The 17,833-nt window shown below is 44.7% G+C and overlaps 1 protein-coding gene across 1 annotated transcript in view; it reads right to left on the bottom strand.

The window, feature by feature from the left end:
* Positions 1–3,581: 3,581 nt before the first annotated feature.
* CACNG8 (calcium voltage-gated channel auxiliary subunit gamma 8) overlaps positions 3,582–17,833 on the bottom strand; it is a 115,669-nt gene continuing 101,417 nt past the window's right edge. Inside the window, exons 3-4 of the mRNA XM_086928696.1 lie at positions 10,644–10,784; positions 3,582–5,295 (exon numbers count right to left, since the gene is read on the bottom strand). Coding sequence (XP_086784822.1) covers positions 4,712–5,295; positions 10,644–10,784 — 725 coding nt within the window. The 3' untranslated portion in view covers positions 3,582–4,711. The remainder of the gene's footprint in view (positions 5,296–10,643; positions 10,785–17,833) is intronic.

The raw sequence follows: 17,833 nt of genomic DNA, 5'->3' as shown, positions 1-17,833 counted from the left end.
CCCACCCCTTGCTGTAGTTCGTTCTTGATAGGCCTCTTCTGCCTGCAACTCTGCAGACAAAGGCTCAGCTCATAATGTGAAAAGGTGGGTGAGTAAATAAGTGAAGGAATGTATGAATGGCTGGATGGATTACTGAAAGGATGAATGGATGAATGAAAGGGGGAATGGATAGATAATGAAAGAAAGGATAGATGGATGAGTGAATGTGTGGAAGTAGGGATGAGAGAAAAGGTAAATAGATGGATGTATGGGTGGAAGGGTGGATGGATGGGTAAAAGGGTGGATCGGTGTGTGGATGGATGAGTGAAAGGGCAGCTGATGGGTGAGTAAATTGGTGGATGGGTGTGTGAAAGGATGGATGGATGGATGAATGAAAGGGTAGATGACGGGCAAGTGAATGTGTGGATGGATGAGTTGATAAGTGAAATGGTGAATGGGTGGATGAGTGAAAGGGTGGATGTAAGGATTGATGAGTGAGTGAAAGGGGGTAGATCGACAAAAGGATGGATAGATGAGTGAAGTGAAAGATGAGAATAATAATTCAAGCATTCCAACCATTATAATACCTTCATTGCGTCCCAATTACTTTAAGGAAGACAACAGGAAGTACATACCCCCCCACCCACCCACCAGCAAAAAAATGGCGGGGAGCCACGGCCAACTGCCGGTTAGGTCAAGGGAGCCACGGGTCAAAAAAGTTTGGGAACCACTAGGATGATGTGCGGATGAAAGGCTGGTCCAAATAGGGTGCAGTTATAGAAGTTACCGATAAAAATGAACTGTTACCGCTTGCTTCGCCCTGAGTACAGGGCAGGGCATCAGATAATCACTTTTACACTAGCCCTGCTCCTGGATCGCCCTGTCCTATGATACTCAGAGGGCTTCAAAGCCCAGCCTTCTCGGTCTCTCCCCTCTAACAGGCCTGTGTCTGGGCTCTCCACATAATAAATAGAGGCTGTCGGCCCCTCACCTCCCCACTAGCCCAGTCCTTGCCTGGACTGCCCGTGCCCCGTGATAACAGAGGATTCCTGTCCCTCACCTCCCCCTTTCCCTCTCATTGCCCGTGCACTCACTGTCCATAGGATAAACTGAGGGTGTTGGTCTCTCTCCTCCTCTTGCCTGCACTCTCCTTTTTCTTGGGATAAATAGAGGATGCCGGTCCTTTGCCTACCTCTCCCGCTGCGCTGGGATAAACATGGCTGCCAGTCCCTCACCTCCCCTCGGTCTGCTCCTGCCTGTCCTGCCTGTCCTGTCCCTGTCCCTGTGATCCAAAGTGTTCGTTCCCTCGCCGCCTGAACCCCGCTCTGCTCTACATACTCTCTGCTGTGTGATAACAAGACAATGGATCCTACTGGCCTGTCAGGCACCCACCCCAGCTCTGCTCCTGTCTGCACTAATCTTTCTGCCTATAAACTGAGAGTTTCAAAGTCCTCAGTCACCGACTTGCCCTGCCTTAGCTGTGCATTTTCTGCGTCAATCAGAGGGTTTCAGTCTAGAGTGATGTCAGCCTCCCGCCCCTCCCACCACCCGGCACTGCAACATGTGCTCTCTCTGCCCATTCCCTGTGTCACTTAGAAGGCTACAGTCCAGAGTGACGTCAGTACCCCAGCCCTGCCACCAGCACTGCTACTGGGCTCACCACCTATGCACTGCATCACTTAGAAGACCTCGGTCCAAAGTGACGTCAGTTCCTCAGGCCTCCCACCAGCACTGCTTACGTGCTCACCGCCTATGCAGTGCATCACTTACGAAGCTTCGGTCCAGAGTGACGTCAGTCCCCCAGCCCTGCCACCAGTGTTCTCCTCTTGTGATAAACGGAGGGCTCGGCTGAGGTCGTGGCCTCGCCGCCGGCCTCTCAGACTTCCTGCTCTCCCCCCAGAGTGGCTGTGCCTCTGATCTATATTGTACAAGCCCGGCGCCGCTCCACTCCGTGCTTAATCCATACGATCCAGCTCCCTCAGACGAAGTAAAGCATTTCCCAGCTCAGCATCGCCATAAATTATCCAAAACAGCAGCGGGGTGATCATCCAGGAACACACGAAATAAACGACGCGTGGGCGATGCTGGCAGAGGTAGATTACCCGTTGATTCGGATGCATTTGCCCTCATCTGTAGAGGGAGTCTCCCAGGACAGAGGAGCGCGAGACATCTGTCCCAGACACCTGCTCGGCGCGGGCCCTCCGCATAACGTGTAAACGCCTCCATCCATCTCTGTCCCCTCCCGCGCCCGCTGCACCCCTCTCTTGGGTCCTACCTGCCTGCGCTGTGTTGGCAGCTGCTGGTGGGGGGTCGGTTGTCCCGGCAGCTCCGCAGGCAGTGTTTGTTGTCTGTGGGGTATTAGTAGGAGGAGTTTGATGCGGGGGTGATGGTTTAGGTGCACAAATTATGGCTGAAGTCTCACTGACCAACATCAGTACACGCCCACTCTTGAGCACGCCCCTGACAATAGACAATCAATGTCCCGAAGAGCCCAGGGACGCCCTTCGGTACCCCATTCCTGCCCGCACTGCTTAATTTGTAAAAACAAATAAAGAAATAAAACAATAAAATAAGTGATGGGTCCCGAGTGTTTTCTAAGGAGTTCGTCGCTGCCCCCGCCAAATGCCGGGGCTGTCGATTGACAAGGTTGCCAGTCACATCTCACGCCGGTCTCCCTAGTTCTTACGCCCCCTAGAGTTCTTGTCTTTTTAACCCACTCTCGTCGGCTCTTTTACATCCCTTCCACTGTTTCTTATCGCTCTCTTTCTCCCCCTTTCCCCCCTTCTTCCTGGGTCAAAGTCTGAAGATGAAAAATAACCCTCAGTCCTGAAAAATCTGTGTTGCCCACCTCCCGTAACCACCGGCACAAATTAAGCACTGCTGTCTCGCATCAGTCTATGTCAAACCAGTAATTAACCACAAATTGTCTATGCGCAAAGTTTTTATGGAGTGAGCAAAGTCGGCCGGAGATTCTGATAATTAGCCTACGTGTGCTTTTTAAAGATTTCTGAATTTCCTTCATTTATGTTTTGTAAAAAACATCCTCGCAAACTGACAAGCTCGCCGGTTTCTTTTTGAAGCTGGATGGAGGTTGGCGAACGTTTCCCCCTCAAAACGACATAAAAGGAAATGGAACATGAAACCCCACATAAAAGGTCCGTTGCCAACTAAGCGCAGAAACTGGGAAGTTCTCACAAAAACAAAATTTGCCACTTCAACACCTCTACCACGAGCGTGCTTCGCCAGCTTATTACTGTCCACAATAGCAAATGACTTCTTAGCATTTGCCACTGACTTTTAAAAATAATCCAATGAGTACTCACCATCAGGCTGTGAATGCCCGGCCTTTGCCAGTGATGCCCAGGCACTGGGATGTAACTGCTTGACAATAACCACTAACTGCTCTCCCTCAGGCTGCGGATGTCCGGCCTCAGCCAATGACGGCCTGGTATTAGGATGTGCCTACCTGACATAAACCAATGACTGCTCAGTATCAACCTGTGACTTCAGGGTATCATCCGGTTAACGGTCTATATGTTTGTGGCAGCTCCACAACAGACAATGCTAGCCGATGTTAGGTGCGATTACCTGACATCAGCAAATGAATGCCTAGAATGAGCCCAAGACTGCTCAGTATCTGACGTCAGTATTAGACCATAAATATTTTCATCAGCTCATTAAGCCAAATATCATACCCTGGCTTCCCTATATGTCTGTGACTGCCTTGTATCTGTCCATCATAAGCCGGCGACTGCCAACATCAGTGTATGACTGCCCAGCACACATGAAACAGCTGCTTAGAATCAGCCAATGGCTACCCAGCATCAGTCAAGAATAGCCCAGCATTACTTCATGACTGTCAGGCATCCTCCCATAACCACTCAACACCCGGCCCTGGCTGTCTAAATAAGCCCTAGAATGACTGACATTAGTTCACCCTAGACCCCTGATTGCCCCGCCTCAGCCAATAAAGTTTAGCATCTCCTAATAGCTGTTTGGCATCAGTCAGTGACTTGGCACGAGGCCATAACAACCATGCACTTTGTTGTCACCAGGCCTGCAGGACAAGCTCATACTCCACTCAGCACTGTGGGAGAGATAGAGTTTCAGGGATTGGTTCCTTCATCTGAAGCTTTGTATCTGAGCCAGGACATTCTGGGATCAAACAGCAACACAGCAAGCAACGTCCGTCTAACTACCCAACAAAGCTGGGATATGCTTACGATTCAGAGAGAAACTTAACTTTGTAAAAATATTATTTTCCCTACTTCCTTCCTATCTTTCTTCCCCTATTCACCCAATTTTCTTGTTTCCATCCTTCCTCTCTCATGGCCTTTTTTCTTCACTCTTTCCTTCTTTGCTTAAATCATTCCTTATTTTTTCCTCCCCGTCTCTATTTTCATATATTTTCTTAAATGCGTTTTTCCTTTCATGTCTCAGTTTTCTTCTCTTACACTGCCTCTATAGTGTTCTTAAACATACATTATTTTCTCTGTTCTTTATGTGCAACCTATTATTATTATATCGTGTTCCTCTCTCCGTCCACCAGTTCCAATTTCCTGATCTATCTCTGCGAACTTTCATACTTTGTGAAGGAAAACATTTCTGGAATCTTCCTCATGTTGCTTCATGGCAATAATGGCTAATACCTCCTCCCACAACAGTCGCCAAGACACGCACACTTCCACACACACTCACTCACACAAACACACCCCACGGGCGTGCCCACTCCCTACACAGGCGTGGTCTTCCTGTTTAGCGTGTTGGTGTTGGAGCCATCCTTGCCCAGCGTGCCCGTGTTGGACGCTGGGCCAGTGACGGTCACGGTGACCCCAGACTCCTTGGGGAAGCAGTTGTGAAGCTGCAGGAAGCTGTGGTCTGCCCGCTCTGTGTTGTACAGGCTGCTGACATTGGCCTTGGAGGGATCTCTGGACAAGGTGTACATGGAGATGTCAGTCGATGGGACCCCCTTCACTCCCACCGGCGACGTGTCCCGGGACTGGGAGGGCTCGGTTGACCGAGAGCTGGACCTGGAGCGCCGGCGGTACCTGAAACGGTAGCTGGGCAGTCGTAAAATGGCCGACGGGTTTTTGATAAGTTCCGTGCGAGATTTGCAATGGGCCTCCCTGTTTTTTTCGATGTAGATGTTGACAGCCAAGACCCCGATCATCTCTGCCAGTATGAATGATAGCCCTCCGAAGTAGAAAGACCAACCATACGAGTAATGGCTTTTCTTTTCGTCAGAAGCCTTGCCCGCTGGCTCGCTCGTATTGTTGGCAGATATGTAAACAATCACTCCGATAATGTTGCTCAGACCTGCAGTGGTGGGAGGAATGAAAAATATGTATTACTTTGATTACTTTGATGACTAACTAAATAAATAGAACATTAATTAGTTCATAAAGCTATGTCCTGGCTAGAAAGGTGCACATGTTTAGCAAGAAGAAATTCTATGTAATAGAAGCCCCTCGGTTCCTTGAAGATGCAGATTTTTCATTATATTTCATCCTTACTTCTTTGGCAGCATAACTTTTTTCATTTAGTATTACATTTGTTGTACAATAAACACCCTTTTGCAGTTTCATCTAAAGCACTCAAGTGTGGCGAAGGGACTCCCAAACAACCAGTCATATGAGGTGAGAGGCTTAGCTAAAATATGGCTGACTGATTGTAAATCAACTGGCTGAAAAGGGTGGACCCAAATCCCGCTCTATGTGTATTGTGTTAACAATAGGTCAATTTGGCAACTTTGCTATCATAGCCCAGACCTAAACAGCCAGGGTTCTAAATATAACCTACGAGGGAGGGAACTTCACAATAGCAGAAAAAGAGGCTACAAAGTTCTACCACTTCAACTCGAGACCAATCTAGCCTTATTCTGATTACAGAAACTCCTGGAGAGGTACACCTCAACAGACAGCTACATCAATAGCAGACTTTCAGATTCAATACAAATAAGCATTTCTTACAAAATGTCAAGCTAACAGCTGTTCAGAATATGTTTAAGTAAATAACCACAAGGACATGAAAGAACATTTTATGCACCACTGGGTTTAAGGACTATGTAATGGCTACAATATATAGATCCACCGATGGTTGGACATGTGCTGAGCAGCTTGAGGGGCCTGGTTTACAAATCCACTCAATGTAGAGTTTCTATTTTTTAAAAAGAATTCTCAGTCAATGGAGTAACGCAGAAAATTCAGGCTCCTTAAAGTAATCCATTACATAAAATATACAAATCAGTAATTTACATAAATTAGAAAATGAGGCATACGTAAGTGATGTGTAAATCTGAATTAGTGCATATAACTTTATTTCCTCGGAGGGGAAAATGCTTTGTTTCAACTGAGGGATCTCATATCCTACACGTCTTTTAAACATGGAGATATTTCCTCTCCTTTCCCAATCTAAAAGGAACTTACTCCTGACACTCAAGGCGAAAAACTGAGCTGTGGTGTTCTCCTACTTCTGCAATCAATCTTGACCCTGCTCCAATGGAAACAGTCCAGTCGAACTGCCAGGCCAAGTTCCAGTGGCAAAGTGTGCCCGGGACCATCACTACTTTAGGACTCGGAATCCTCGTTCAAACACAGGTACCTTTGCCACATTCAGTTAAATTAGCCACCAACCACTAAATCTTTCTGTACCTACTTACTTGTCCATTTTGTACTGTGTTTCTTTCTGAAATGCTGCCAGTTTCACATAAATATATATAAAATAAATACATAAATGTGTGATCAAGTGTTATTGTGATGGAAATGATGAGTTAACGCTACTTGCTTCCTGGTTAACGTGTGCCTCTTCATTAGCCCGTCGTCTCTTGTTTCTTCTCTGTTGATACCTACCCTAGTTGGGAAGTTTGATGATGATTTGAGCGTATAAAGAGCTAATAAAGAACACTTTTACTCAAAAAGTGTCTAGCACTAGACTCTGATCTTCGCCAATATGCACATCTAGGGACACCAAGGGAGGAAGTAGGCCTTTAGCCCTTTTAATTTTGAGGTGATTGAAGTTGGTGCCAACTGGTGATGTCATGGCTAAGGAGCTACTTTCAATACACTCTCTCTCTCTCTCTCTCTCTCTCTCTCTCTCTCTATATATATATATATATATATATATATATATATATATATATATATATATATATATATATATATACGCATACATAGTTCATCAAAAACAGGAACACTAAATCAATTGATGAATGTAGTCTTACCATATAGACCGTGTGTCTCGCTCATATATATTGTCACATTTCCCTGATTTATCATTAACTATTCTGTCTAAACATATATATACTGAAGTGCAACACAACCATCTGGATATTCCAGGCACTCAACCAATCGATCAATCAAACACACTTTATTCGGTTTCTGCATAAAATCATAAAAGTATTCTAAAAACCATACATAGTATGAAAAGTGAACTGATACAAAGTGATTACGCAGGAATCACATAAATGACAAAACTCACCTAAAATCACATACCATACTTAAAAGAAATATTAAAACCATATACAATAAATCATTAAAAATAAATAAAAGGAGAAAAATGAACCCACAGTCCTTCACTGGACTATGCCCTCATTTAAAAAGCACTATCAATTAATCACAACAGGCTCTGAGCTTCACTGCTGGTTTCAGAAAGCTAAGAACAAATAAAATAGTGCCACCAGACAGCAATTGTTAATAAATAAAAGCTGGTCGCACCTGGTTAAACTCCAACCTCTTTAAAATAGGGATGAGAAAACTTTTCCAGGGTGTCACATAATACTTACAAAATATTAAGAAATTAAACCTGTCCTGTGGGAATTCACTGTCGCAGCCACAGGACTCTAATATCTGGCCTCTGCTACATTCCCTAGTCACTCAGTCGCAGCCACACCATTCAAAAGATCATGCAGCATCATATCTACTTCTGCTCCTCAATGTACTCAGCGCTGTTAAAAGAAGTACTGCACTTTCCTAGGATTCTAAGCACATTGCTCAGGGCACCTTCGACCTCTCAGGAGGATCCCAGGAGTATTCCAACCTGCCTCAGAGTACAGACAGTAAAATTGTTTAATCAGACTTGATCCAGTGAGCTGGTACGAGGGGATAGCCTTCCAGTGTTTCAGGTGGTCTTTTGAACAGCAGGACCAGCTCTAGATTCCTGGGGCCTCATTTATGAGGCCTTGCGTCAGTTTTGCGCTGCGGATGCGTCACTTTTTGTGACGCATCGGCAGCGTAAAACATGCGCCTTGTTGCGCCATATTTAAAAAGTGACGCATCTAGGGAGATGCGCAACTTTTTAAACCCCTGCGCCACATTATACCTGCGTCAGGTATAATGTATGCAGAGGGGGCGTTCCCCCGCAAAAAGCCTCGTAATAGTGACGCAGTGAAATCTATGAGATTTCACTGCGTCACTTTTAGGATGCTGTTGCGTCAAAATCTTGCGCCTGCCTCACAGCAGGCATAAGACTGACGCAAGCCCTTTCACATGGGGCTTTCCCCATGTGAAAGGACGCATTGCTGGAGATGTGTCACTTTTGTGACACACTCCAGCAATGCGTCAATTTTGCGCTTACAGATGCGTCAGAAATACTGACGTATCTGTAAGTCCTTGCGACATGATGCGTCATACATTAAATATGATGCATCATTGGTGTCGCAAGGAGTGCGCACTGAAAAGTGACGCATCGCTGTTTTCACGCAGCGATGCGTCACTTTTCATAAATGAGGCCCCTGGCTTTTAGTGGTGGCAAGACAACGTCATTCTATTTCACCCTGCCCTAGTAAGGAACATATAATAGTGCCCCGCCTGACATAAGCCACGTGTTGCCTAGAAGGACTCTTAGCATATTGGCACTATAGGGCTCTCTAGGTGCCAGAGAAGGTCACAGATGGTCAGAAACTATTAGGACACCAAGGAAATTATACACCAGGCTCAGAAACCTTCCTAGTGCTGGCCTGTCCATCCCTCTGGTCCGTGATAGGGTCATGATCTAAATAATTTTATGGAAAAAGCTACCTTTAGCCCTAATCAGAGCAGTGCAAATGAAACGTGTTACATTTGATAAAAATGACACATCTCGACACCATGAAATCATGTGGATACGTCATTGGGTACAACAAGAAATATGGGAAGAAAAGTAGCAAATCCTATCACTTTACAATCGTAGAAGATGCTACCCAGCTAAGAATCGCGAGAAATTGAGCACATTGTAACCACATATACATACTCCTGAAGAAGCACCAAAACGGTGTGAAACACATTGGGGCACATGCATCAACCTATTTAGGAAGTGCAAACGGTGCGAATCTGTAAATTCGGCCGTTTGCACTTCCTAAATACGTTTTTGGGATGCATCAAACTCTTTTTCAAAATTCGTATTTTTTTGCATTTCTCAAAAATGCAAATGCAATTAAGGAATCGCATTTGTGCGATTCCTTAAATGCAATGCATCAATTTTAAAAAAAATGCGAATTTTGAAATTGGAAGTGCAAATTACCACGAGGTTGACCCTCGTGGTAATTTGCGAAAATCTGTCAAAAAGCAAAAGAAATCATTTTTTAAACTGTCATGTTACAGACACACATGTCCTTAGGACATGTGTGTGTGAAACATGAACTTTCAAATGCATTTCAGGGGTGCAGGGGGGTCCTTTGGACCCCCCCCCCCTGCACCCTTGGAATGCATCAACAAATTGTGAATTTGTAAAAGCCTTCCCATTGACTCCTATGGGCCTTTTGGCCCATAGGAATCAATGGGAATTGCGAAAATGCACTTAAGAATTCGGTATTTATTTGGGATTCGGTAAAAATTGCGATTTTTACCGAATAACAAATAAATACCGAAAATAATGATGCATAGCATTTTGCATTTCTTAATTTGCAATTCGGTATTTTTCGCAAATTAAGAAGTGCAAAATGTCTCAATGATGCATGTGCCCCATTGAGTTCCAAACTTTATGTGGAAGTGGACTCGAAATATGAACATTTATATCAACAGTATTGAATAAATGTAATAAAGCTTGGTCAGATTTACGTTGAGCAATAAGGTTCTGCCTTGGCGGGAGGATGGCAGGGCTGGTAGCTTGCAGCATGTGTAGCAGCATTAGAATCTGAGGTGCAGAGGATGGAGAAAATGTTAAAAATCGAAATAAATGCCAACATAAGAGCACACAAATAAGCTTACGCACGAAGGAGAGAGATTGATTTCACAACAATGCACTTGTTGTTAAACCGTACCCTTTGTTTGGAAAATTTCAGATAAAACCCATTATTAGGTTATTCAGTAGTCATTTATTTCAGTGCCAGAGGCATTCAGTCAGCTCCTGAAACAAAGCTGCCAGCATGAAGCAATATGTTGCATTGCATTGTACTGCAGCATTTTATAATACTTACTACTCCTATGTGGGGTGCTGAAGCGCTTGCATGCAAGGGCATCACCCTGCGCTGTATAGTGTATTGTGGAAGGGTGCTGTTATTGTTTTGATCCTGTGCGGGAAGTATTTCCATGTCATGCATAAAGACCACTGAGGTGTGTTTATCATGTTATGTGGCACAGAACTTAGCAGTGTGAGGGATAAAGTGTGGGTAATAGGCACAAAGTTTATGGTTTTCAGTAAGATGGCGGCTTTGAGCAGCTGCTTCCCAAACTGGAATACAAAGGACTCACCTGCAGCCACAAAAAGAATTCCAGCTCCGAGGATAATGTTCCTCTTGGATTTGTAAACACGACTGGCGGCGACACACAGTCCTCCCAAGAGAAGCAGCATGGCACTGAGAATGGGAAATATGCTGGAAGCGCGCACTACGCCTGTCAGGAGAAGAAAGGAAAGCAAGAGTCAGGCACATTGAAAAGCTTTGCCAGAAGACATTTGGGCACTGCACATGCGCAGAATATAAATGGAATGACCAAGGCTATTACATCACAATTCAGAACCATAGCTAGGGCGTAAGATAATATTAAGCAGCTGTCCAAGGTTCCACATGCAAGAGGGTGGCAGGTTGCACATAGAAGCACTTTGAGAACATTTTTAGGGGCCAAGTGGAATCCGGAGTTACTGGGCTCAGATTGTAATAATAAGAGACTTTCACCTCTGTTGTCCTGTTGCTTACCTTGCTATTATAACTAAAGCAGAACACATGAGACATCCTATTTGACCCTCATGAATGGTTTGGAGGTGCCCCGCACTTCACATTGTCTTCTGGCATGTTCCCTTCAACTTCTATCTCATGCATCACTCACAGGAGATCCATATTTAATTCCTGAGTTGCAACAGTCAAGCGCAGCATGTATGTTCCCTTCTTATCCTAGTACACATGTACTGGTAAAACATACTGTATGATATTTATGTCCAACATGGGTGGAATGAAGTATCTGGTTGGGTGGGCAGACAGCTTTAACTGGAGAGGCCAGTCAGCAATTATCCATGTCCAGGCACTATGTGTTGACCGGTGAACTGATGGTAGTCACGCTCAGTAAAATGGGGGGTGCATTAGATTGTGTCTTACCAGACCACATTCTATGTCACAATATGCCCACAGAGCACAAGTATATTTGTTTTGTGCTCTGAGGCCAAAAATGCAAAATTACCAGAGACTCGCAAGATGAGGAACTCAGCACAGGAGTGCATACGCTATGGATGGGAAACAGCGTTTACAACGCTGTCATTACATCGGGCTACTATTACAATGCAGTTGTTACAACGACCGGGCTGTTAGTATGTGATGCATTTACATCGCAAGTCATTACAACGACTTGCACTAGGGGGCGTTCAGGTATTGGAAATAAATTCCAACACCTTCTCTACTGTTCCGCAAACTGGAGTAGGAATAGTAATTGCTACTATTCCTAAGTCCAGCGCGCCCCTCTCTTGCAAGTCGTTGTAATGACTTGTGATGTGAATGCATCGCGTACTAACAACACAGTCATTGAAAGAGGCACGTTGTAATAGTACATGATGTTATAGCTTGCGTTGTGATTTAGAAAAGGGGGTGGTGATGAACAGAGTGTCTGAATTAAGCAGACCACTCTTACCCAGTCCAAAGATCAGCACTTGATCCATCACCGTTTTTTAGCTCACTGCACCATCCCAGCTCAGAACCTGGCTACATGCAAATTAGTCTGTTCCAGTCCCAGTGCATGATGGGAACAGGGCAAACCAAACTACCAAGCCAATTCTTATACTGGGAAGGAAACAAGCTACCGGGGACCGGTTTCTGGCATTTCAGCCGTCGTCGGCCCGGCTTGCTTGAATCCTGATGGTGCAATGAGCAAGGGACTCACATTTGAGTATACCCTTCCACACTTATGGTGGACAAAATGATTCAGAAAAGGGGGTGGTGATGAACAGAGTGTCTGAATTAAGCAGAACACTCTTACCCAGTCCAAAGATCAGGGCTGGATCCATCACCATTTTTTAGCTCACTGCACCATCCCAGCTCAGAACCTGGCTACATGCAAATTAGTCTGTTCCTGTCCCAGTGCATGATGGGAACAGGGCAAACCAAACTACCAAGCCAATTCTTATACTGGGAAGGAAACAAGCTACCGGGGACCAGTTTCTGGCATTTCAGCCATCGTCGGCCCGGCTTGCTTGAATCCTGATGGTGCAATGAGCAAGGGACTCACATCTGAGTATACCCTTCCACGCTTATGGTGGACAAAATGATTCAGAAAAGGGAGTGCTCACTGCACCATCAGGATTCAAGCAAGCCGGGCCGACGATGGCTGAAATGCCAGAAACCGGTCCCCGGAAGCTTGTCTCCTTTCTGGTGAAGAATTGGCTTGGTAGTTTGGTCTGCCCTGTTCCCATGATGCACTGGCCAGGGACAGACTAATTTGCATATAGCCAGGTTCTGAGCTGGGATGGTGCAGTGAGCTAAATAACGGTGATGGATCAAGCCCTGATCTTTGGACTGGGTAAGAGTGGTCTGCTTAATTCAGACACTCTGTTCATCACCACCCCCTTTTTTGAATCGTTTTTGGCCACTATAGGTGTGGCAGGGTATACTCAGACATGAGTCCCTTGCTCACTGCACCATCAGGATTCAAGCAAGCCGGGCCGACGATGGCTGAAATGCCAGAAACCGGTCCCCGGAAGCTTGTCTCCTTTCTGGTGAAGAATTGGCTTAGTAGTTTGGTCTGCCCTGTTCCCATGATGCACTGGGCCAGGGACAGACTAATTTGCATATAGCCAGGTTCTGAGCTGGGATGGTGCAGTGAGCTAAATAACGGTGATGGATCAAGCCCTGATCTTTGAACTGGGTAAGAGTGGTCTGCTTAATTCAGACACTCTGTTCATCACCACCCCCTTTTTTGAATAGCTTGCGTTGTAACATGCTATATTCGCTATGGACCCATGAATGGAACCTTAGCTGACCCAACAAGCATAAAATATGAGCACATTGGTAAAGGAGAGGGCAGAGAAATGTAGGTTTAGCCTTCTGTACCAAAACTCCCTGATTTTGTTATTAATAGCCAGAACTATGCAATAACGATTTTAAAATGAGAAAAATGTAAACAATTGTGAAGGGAAAGACTGTAAGTACCAGAACACACTGAGCTCTCAGTGTGGTCCTAAACTTGAATACTGACATTTATGTGACAAGAATGACTCCATGTACAGTAAATAATACACCTGGGTCTCACTGGGGACTGGCACTTGAACACTAAAATTGATGTGAAGTGAATTATTATAAATACAATAATACACTAGAGGCTGACTGGGGACCCAGCACCTGAAGTCTATAAATGCTGTGGCTGCCTGGTCTGAGTACACCAACTCCTTCTCTTTAACTAGTTAACTGCCGTGGTTGAAATGGCTAACTCAATAACAATGTGATGAGCTAGAAGTAAAAGTGCTAGTGGAATTCTATGTTCTACAGTTCAGGGGTTCATTGCATTTCTTGATGCATTTTTCAAATCATTAAAGTTACAACCATTTGTATAACGAAAGAGGGCCTAATTCCAAATGGGCCTAGTCTGTAGTGAGCATACTGCCTTGTGACCAGATTTAGAAAAAAACACATAGCCCCTATCCCTCAGTTTCAAAACATAACTGAATACTATGGAAGAGCAACTGTTGCACCTTCTGGTGCTCCTTGCATGATTTTATATCATAGATTCACACAAAATATAGTCATTCATTGGTTCCCCTCGTTCGTATAATCGAGGAGGAAGAAAGGCTTGCTAACTACAAGTGGGCAGCCCTCGCAGAGTTTTACTCCCCCCAATTCTGCGAAGTTACCTAAAAAGGGGCAGAGTTTGGTAAATCGCACTGCTTATGCTGTTCTTTAGTGATGGGAACGTGTGCCGAAGTATAAAATCACCATGAATGGTACCAGAGGGTACTCCTTCTTTTTGCTGCTTGAGTAGAATTTCAACTCGAGCGTGAGCGGTAGCTTTCTCAACGTGAACGATAGCGATGCACCGCAACCGCCCTTATTGAGATATCTCCCCCGGAGGCAGTTTAGTGCTTGATTTTTTCTCACGCTAATTCACGGCTGGTGAGCAGCCGCGGTCGGTAGTAGGAGTTCCTGCAGGGCAGTGACGTGGGGAGGGGAAGGGTGGGGGGGTAGTAGTGTATGGATTATGGAGTTTAACAGGTACGTAAACATATAAGTAAATAAAACAAATTTCGTTGCGTGCACTGCATCACCAAATGTGATGCAGTGCGCGCAACGAAATTCGTTTTATTTATTTAAATGTTTACTTACCTTTTAAACTTCGTAATCCATATATTACTACCCCCCACCCTGCCCCTCCCCCTCCCCATGTCACCGCCCTGCAGGAACTCCTACTACCGACCGCGGTTGCTGGTGAGCCGCATGAAAAAACTCCACCATGCAGAGGGTGGTAGAGTTTTTCCAGAACTCCACACTCGAAGCAGAGAGCGGCAAAACTCCACATACTCTGCAGAAGGAGCAGAGTTTACCACCAACCCCTATTGCTAACATCAGCAAGCCCTACACAATCACCAACGTCTAATATATGAGCATATTGGTGAGGACAAACCTTAAAGCAAAATTATACTTTACCTTTTCTTCTACTAAATATAAAGTGAAGAAAGAAAAAAGTAAATAAGCTGATGCAATGCATGAGCATGGTGGTGTGGCAGGCAGGTGGAGATGAGATATGAATCCCATTTACCTTACACAGCATGCTGTACTCGAAATGTGAATGAAGAGCTGTGTTCTGCACATCACTATGGGCCAGATGTACTAACGTTTTTTTGAGGGCTTAAATGGGCTTTAGACCGCAAAATAACATGTGGCCCACGTATTAATCCTATTTTGCAAGTCTCAAGTCAATTGTGACGCACAAAATAGGATTAACGACTCGTTATTAGGAAGGGGCGTTCCAAGGTCGTCCTTTCCTTATAGCGACTCCTGAAGCTATGTATGACTGTTTTGCAACCGCAATTGCAGTTGCAAAACAGTTGCAGTTTACCACCCTTCACAGAAGGGTACTAAACCACTCTCAAACTGGAAGAGCCCTTTGTGAGTGGCTCCAAAATTATGTTTTAAGGGCAGGCAGTGGTCCGAGGGACCACTCCCTGACCTTAAAAAATGAAACTGAAAAGTTTCCTTTTTTTTTTTGTAAATGTATCCCGTTTCCTTTTAAGGAACAGGGCTGCATTAAAACCCCCACCATCTCTGGGGGTGCTAGCCATTCCCAATGTGGTTGCAAATTGCGACAGCCTAATCAATATGCATGATGCATGCAATTTTCGACCCCATTGGGAATCGCAAACAGTGTCTCAGACACTGTTGTGCATCCCAATTTGCAAGTTTCTAATTGTGAGTCGCAAATACAGGATGTACACCTGTGTGTGTTGTTATCTACCCTCCCCCTCTCCCACTGGTTATCCTAAATTCTCAACAAAAAGTCAAGTCCTGAACTTGGACCTACCTCCAAGCGTCCAGCTGACCATGTGCAAGTGCAGCTTGAGAAGATAGTAGGCACATTTTGTGCATTTGTTTTACTTGTGCCAGCACAATACGAGGGCAAGGCATAATACAATTGTAAATAGGGCCCATGGACTGGCTGATATAGACAATTGTTCATTTTGCACATTATTAAATGATCAAATTCTCAATCTTTTAACCAGGATATGGATTCCTTTTTTCATAATATAAATGTGCTGTCCACTTTTGCGTTACAAAGATGTAGGGGCATATTATCAAGGGGGTTTATCTCCGCTTTTTTGGCTTTAAAAGCCAAGAAAGCAGAGATAAAATTATCTCCCTATTACCTAGCTGTCGCTAACACCAGTTAGCGACAGCTAGTAGGAGATAGCGACCATCTTGGGCCCCACTTTGCATGTCAGTGATATTTATCACTAATGACATGCAAAGTGGGCGTGCCAAGATGTTAGCGACTGAAAACAGTTGCTAACATCGCTATCTCCTATTACCAACTTTTGGAGATATTCGCGCTAAGCGCGAATATCTCCAAAAGCTAACACCTGCCCTGAGCAGTTCTTAGCCATGTTATCCAATGGGAGGTGGATAACATGGCTAAGAGCATTAGCTCACTAATGCATGAATATCGCTGACTTTTCAGCGATATTCATGCATTGCGGCCGATTTTTATCGCATTTGCGATAAACCTTGGTAATACCAAGGTTTATCTGCGATAAAAATTGCCGCAGCTCAGCATTAATTTTTTCACGCTAACCAAGCAATAGCGATAATTATCGCTATTGCTTGGTAATATGCCCCGTAATCCCTCAAAAGTATCTGCTGTCCCCTTTCAGGAGATATCGAAAAGGAGATCCTCCTCTCCTGGCTTCTCCAACTACACTTAAAAAGTGTTGACATGTACCGGAAGTAATTCTAAAGGTGCAAGTAAATGTATTTCGACTTATATATCACACGAAGGCATCAAGGCGCTTGCCCTGGGAACCTGTCCTGGCTTTTTCCCTGTGAGATAACCACTACTGGGCATCCTCAAGGTGAAAGCCAGGCATCCCACAGCAGGTGGGCTGCCATAGTGGAGATTAAGCAAGCTATTGCCCAGAGTTGCAGCATGGGACCCCATGATTAGAGTAGGCACCGAGGCGAGAATTATCAAGTCCGTGGACATTATTGGGCTCAGGACCCTGCCGCATCAGGAATTGAACCCTGGTCCCAGGCCAGACCTCTGCATCAGAGTCTGTCGCTCTAATCAGTGAGCCACACTCCTCCACTTTTAGAATTGTCTTTGTGGGGTTTATAAACATGATCACTCTCATATTTTGTGTTCAAGTACCAACCAAAGTGAGGAAAAACTTACTTAGGCCAGTGTCTTATCTTCTAGGTGTCTCATGAGTTAAGGGCTTCTAGCTCGTTGTGCCTTTACAAGAGACAAAATGCAACTCTATTGTCGCCATTCCAATACTTAAATCAGTTCATGAAATGCCTGTAGGATCTTCTGGTCAGATACCAAAATGGGATTATTTCACAAGAGAATTCAAGAGTACAGGAGCTAGCACTATATAGGAATTATTTTACATCCTCATTTATGCCTTTGTGAAACAGCCCTGAATCGCCCAACTTCCTATTAGTAAAAGTGCAAAAGGGCAAAGTCCTGTCTATTTGCACTAACTGTATATGAACATTCACTGAATTTTACAATTTTCTACCTATTTTAGATGTTATGGGGTCAATTGACAAAAGCATTTAAGAGTATGCGACCGGGGTACACCAAAAGTTATATTTTGCCTAGTCCAAAATGCCTTGGTAAATAGGGTCTGTTGTGTTTAGCCTAAGACCATATCAGTACTGTAGTGATTTGTTTTTTTTACTTTCTGTCTCCCTCTGTGATAATCACGCTTTTGCTTTGTCTTCTACAGCAGGCTCTGTAGTAGGTCTGCTTTT

Source organism: Lissotriton vulgaris, chromosome 7 (genome assembly GCF_964263255.1).
Source record: "Lissotriton vulgaris chromosome 7, aLisVul1.2, whole genome shotgun sequence".
NCBI classification, from domain to species: domain Eukaryota; kingdom Metazoa; phylum Chordata; class Amphibia; order Caudata; family Salamandridae; genus Lissotriton; species Lissotriton vulgaris.
The sequence above is the reverse complement of the archived record's forward strand: the minus strand, read 5'-3'. Positions and strand labels throughout refer to the sequence as shown.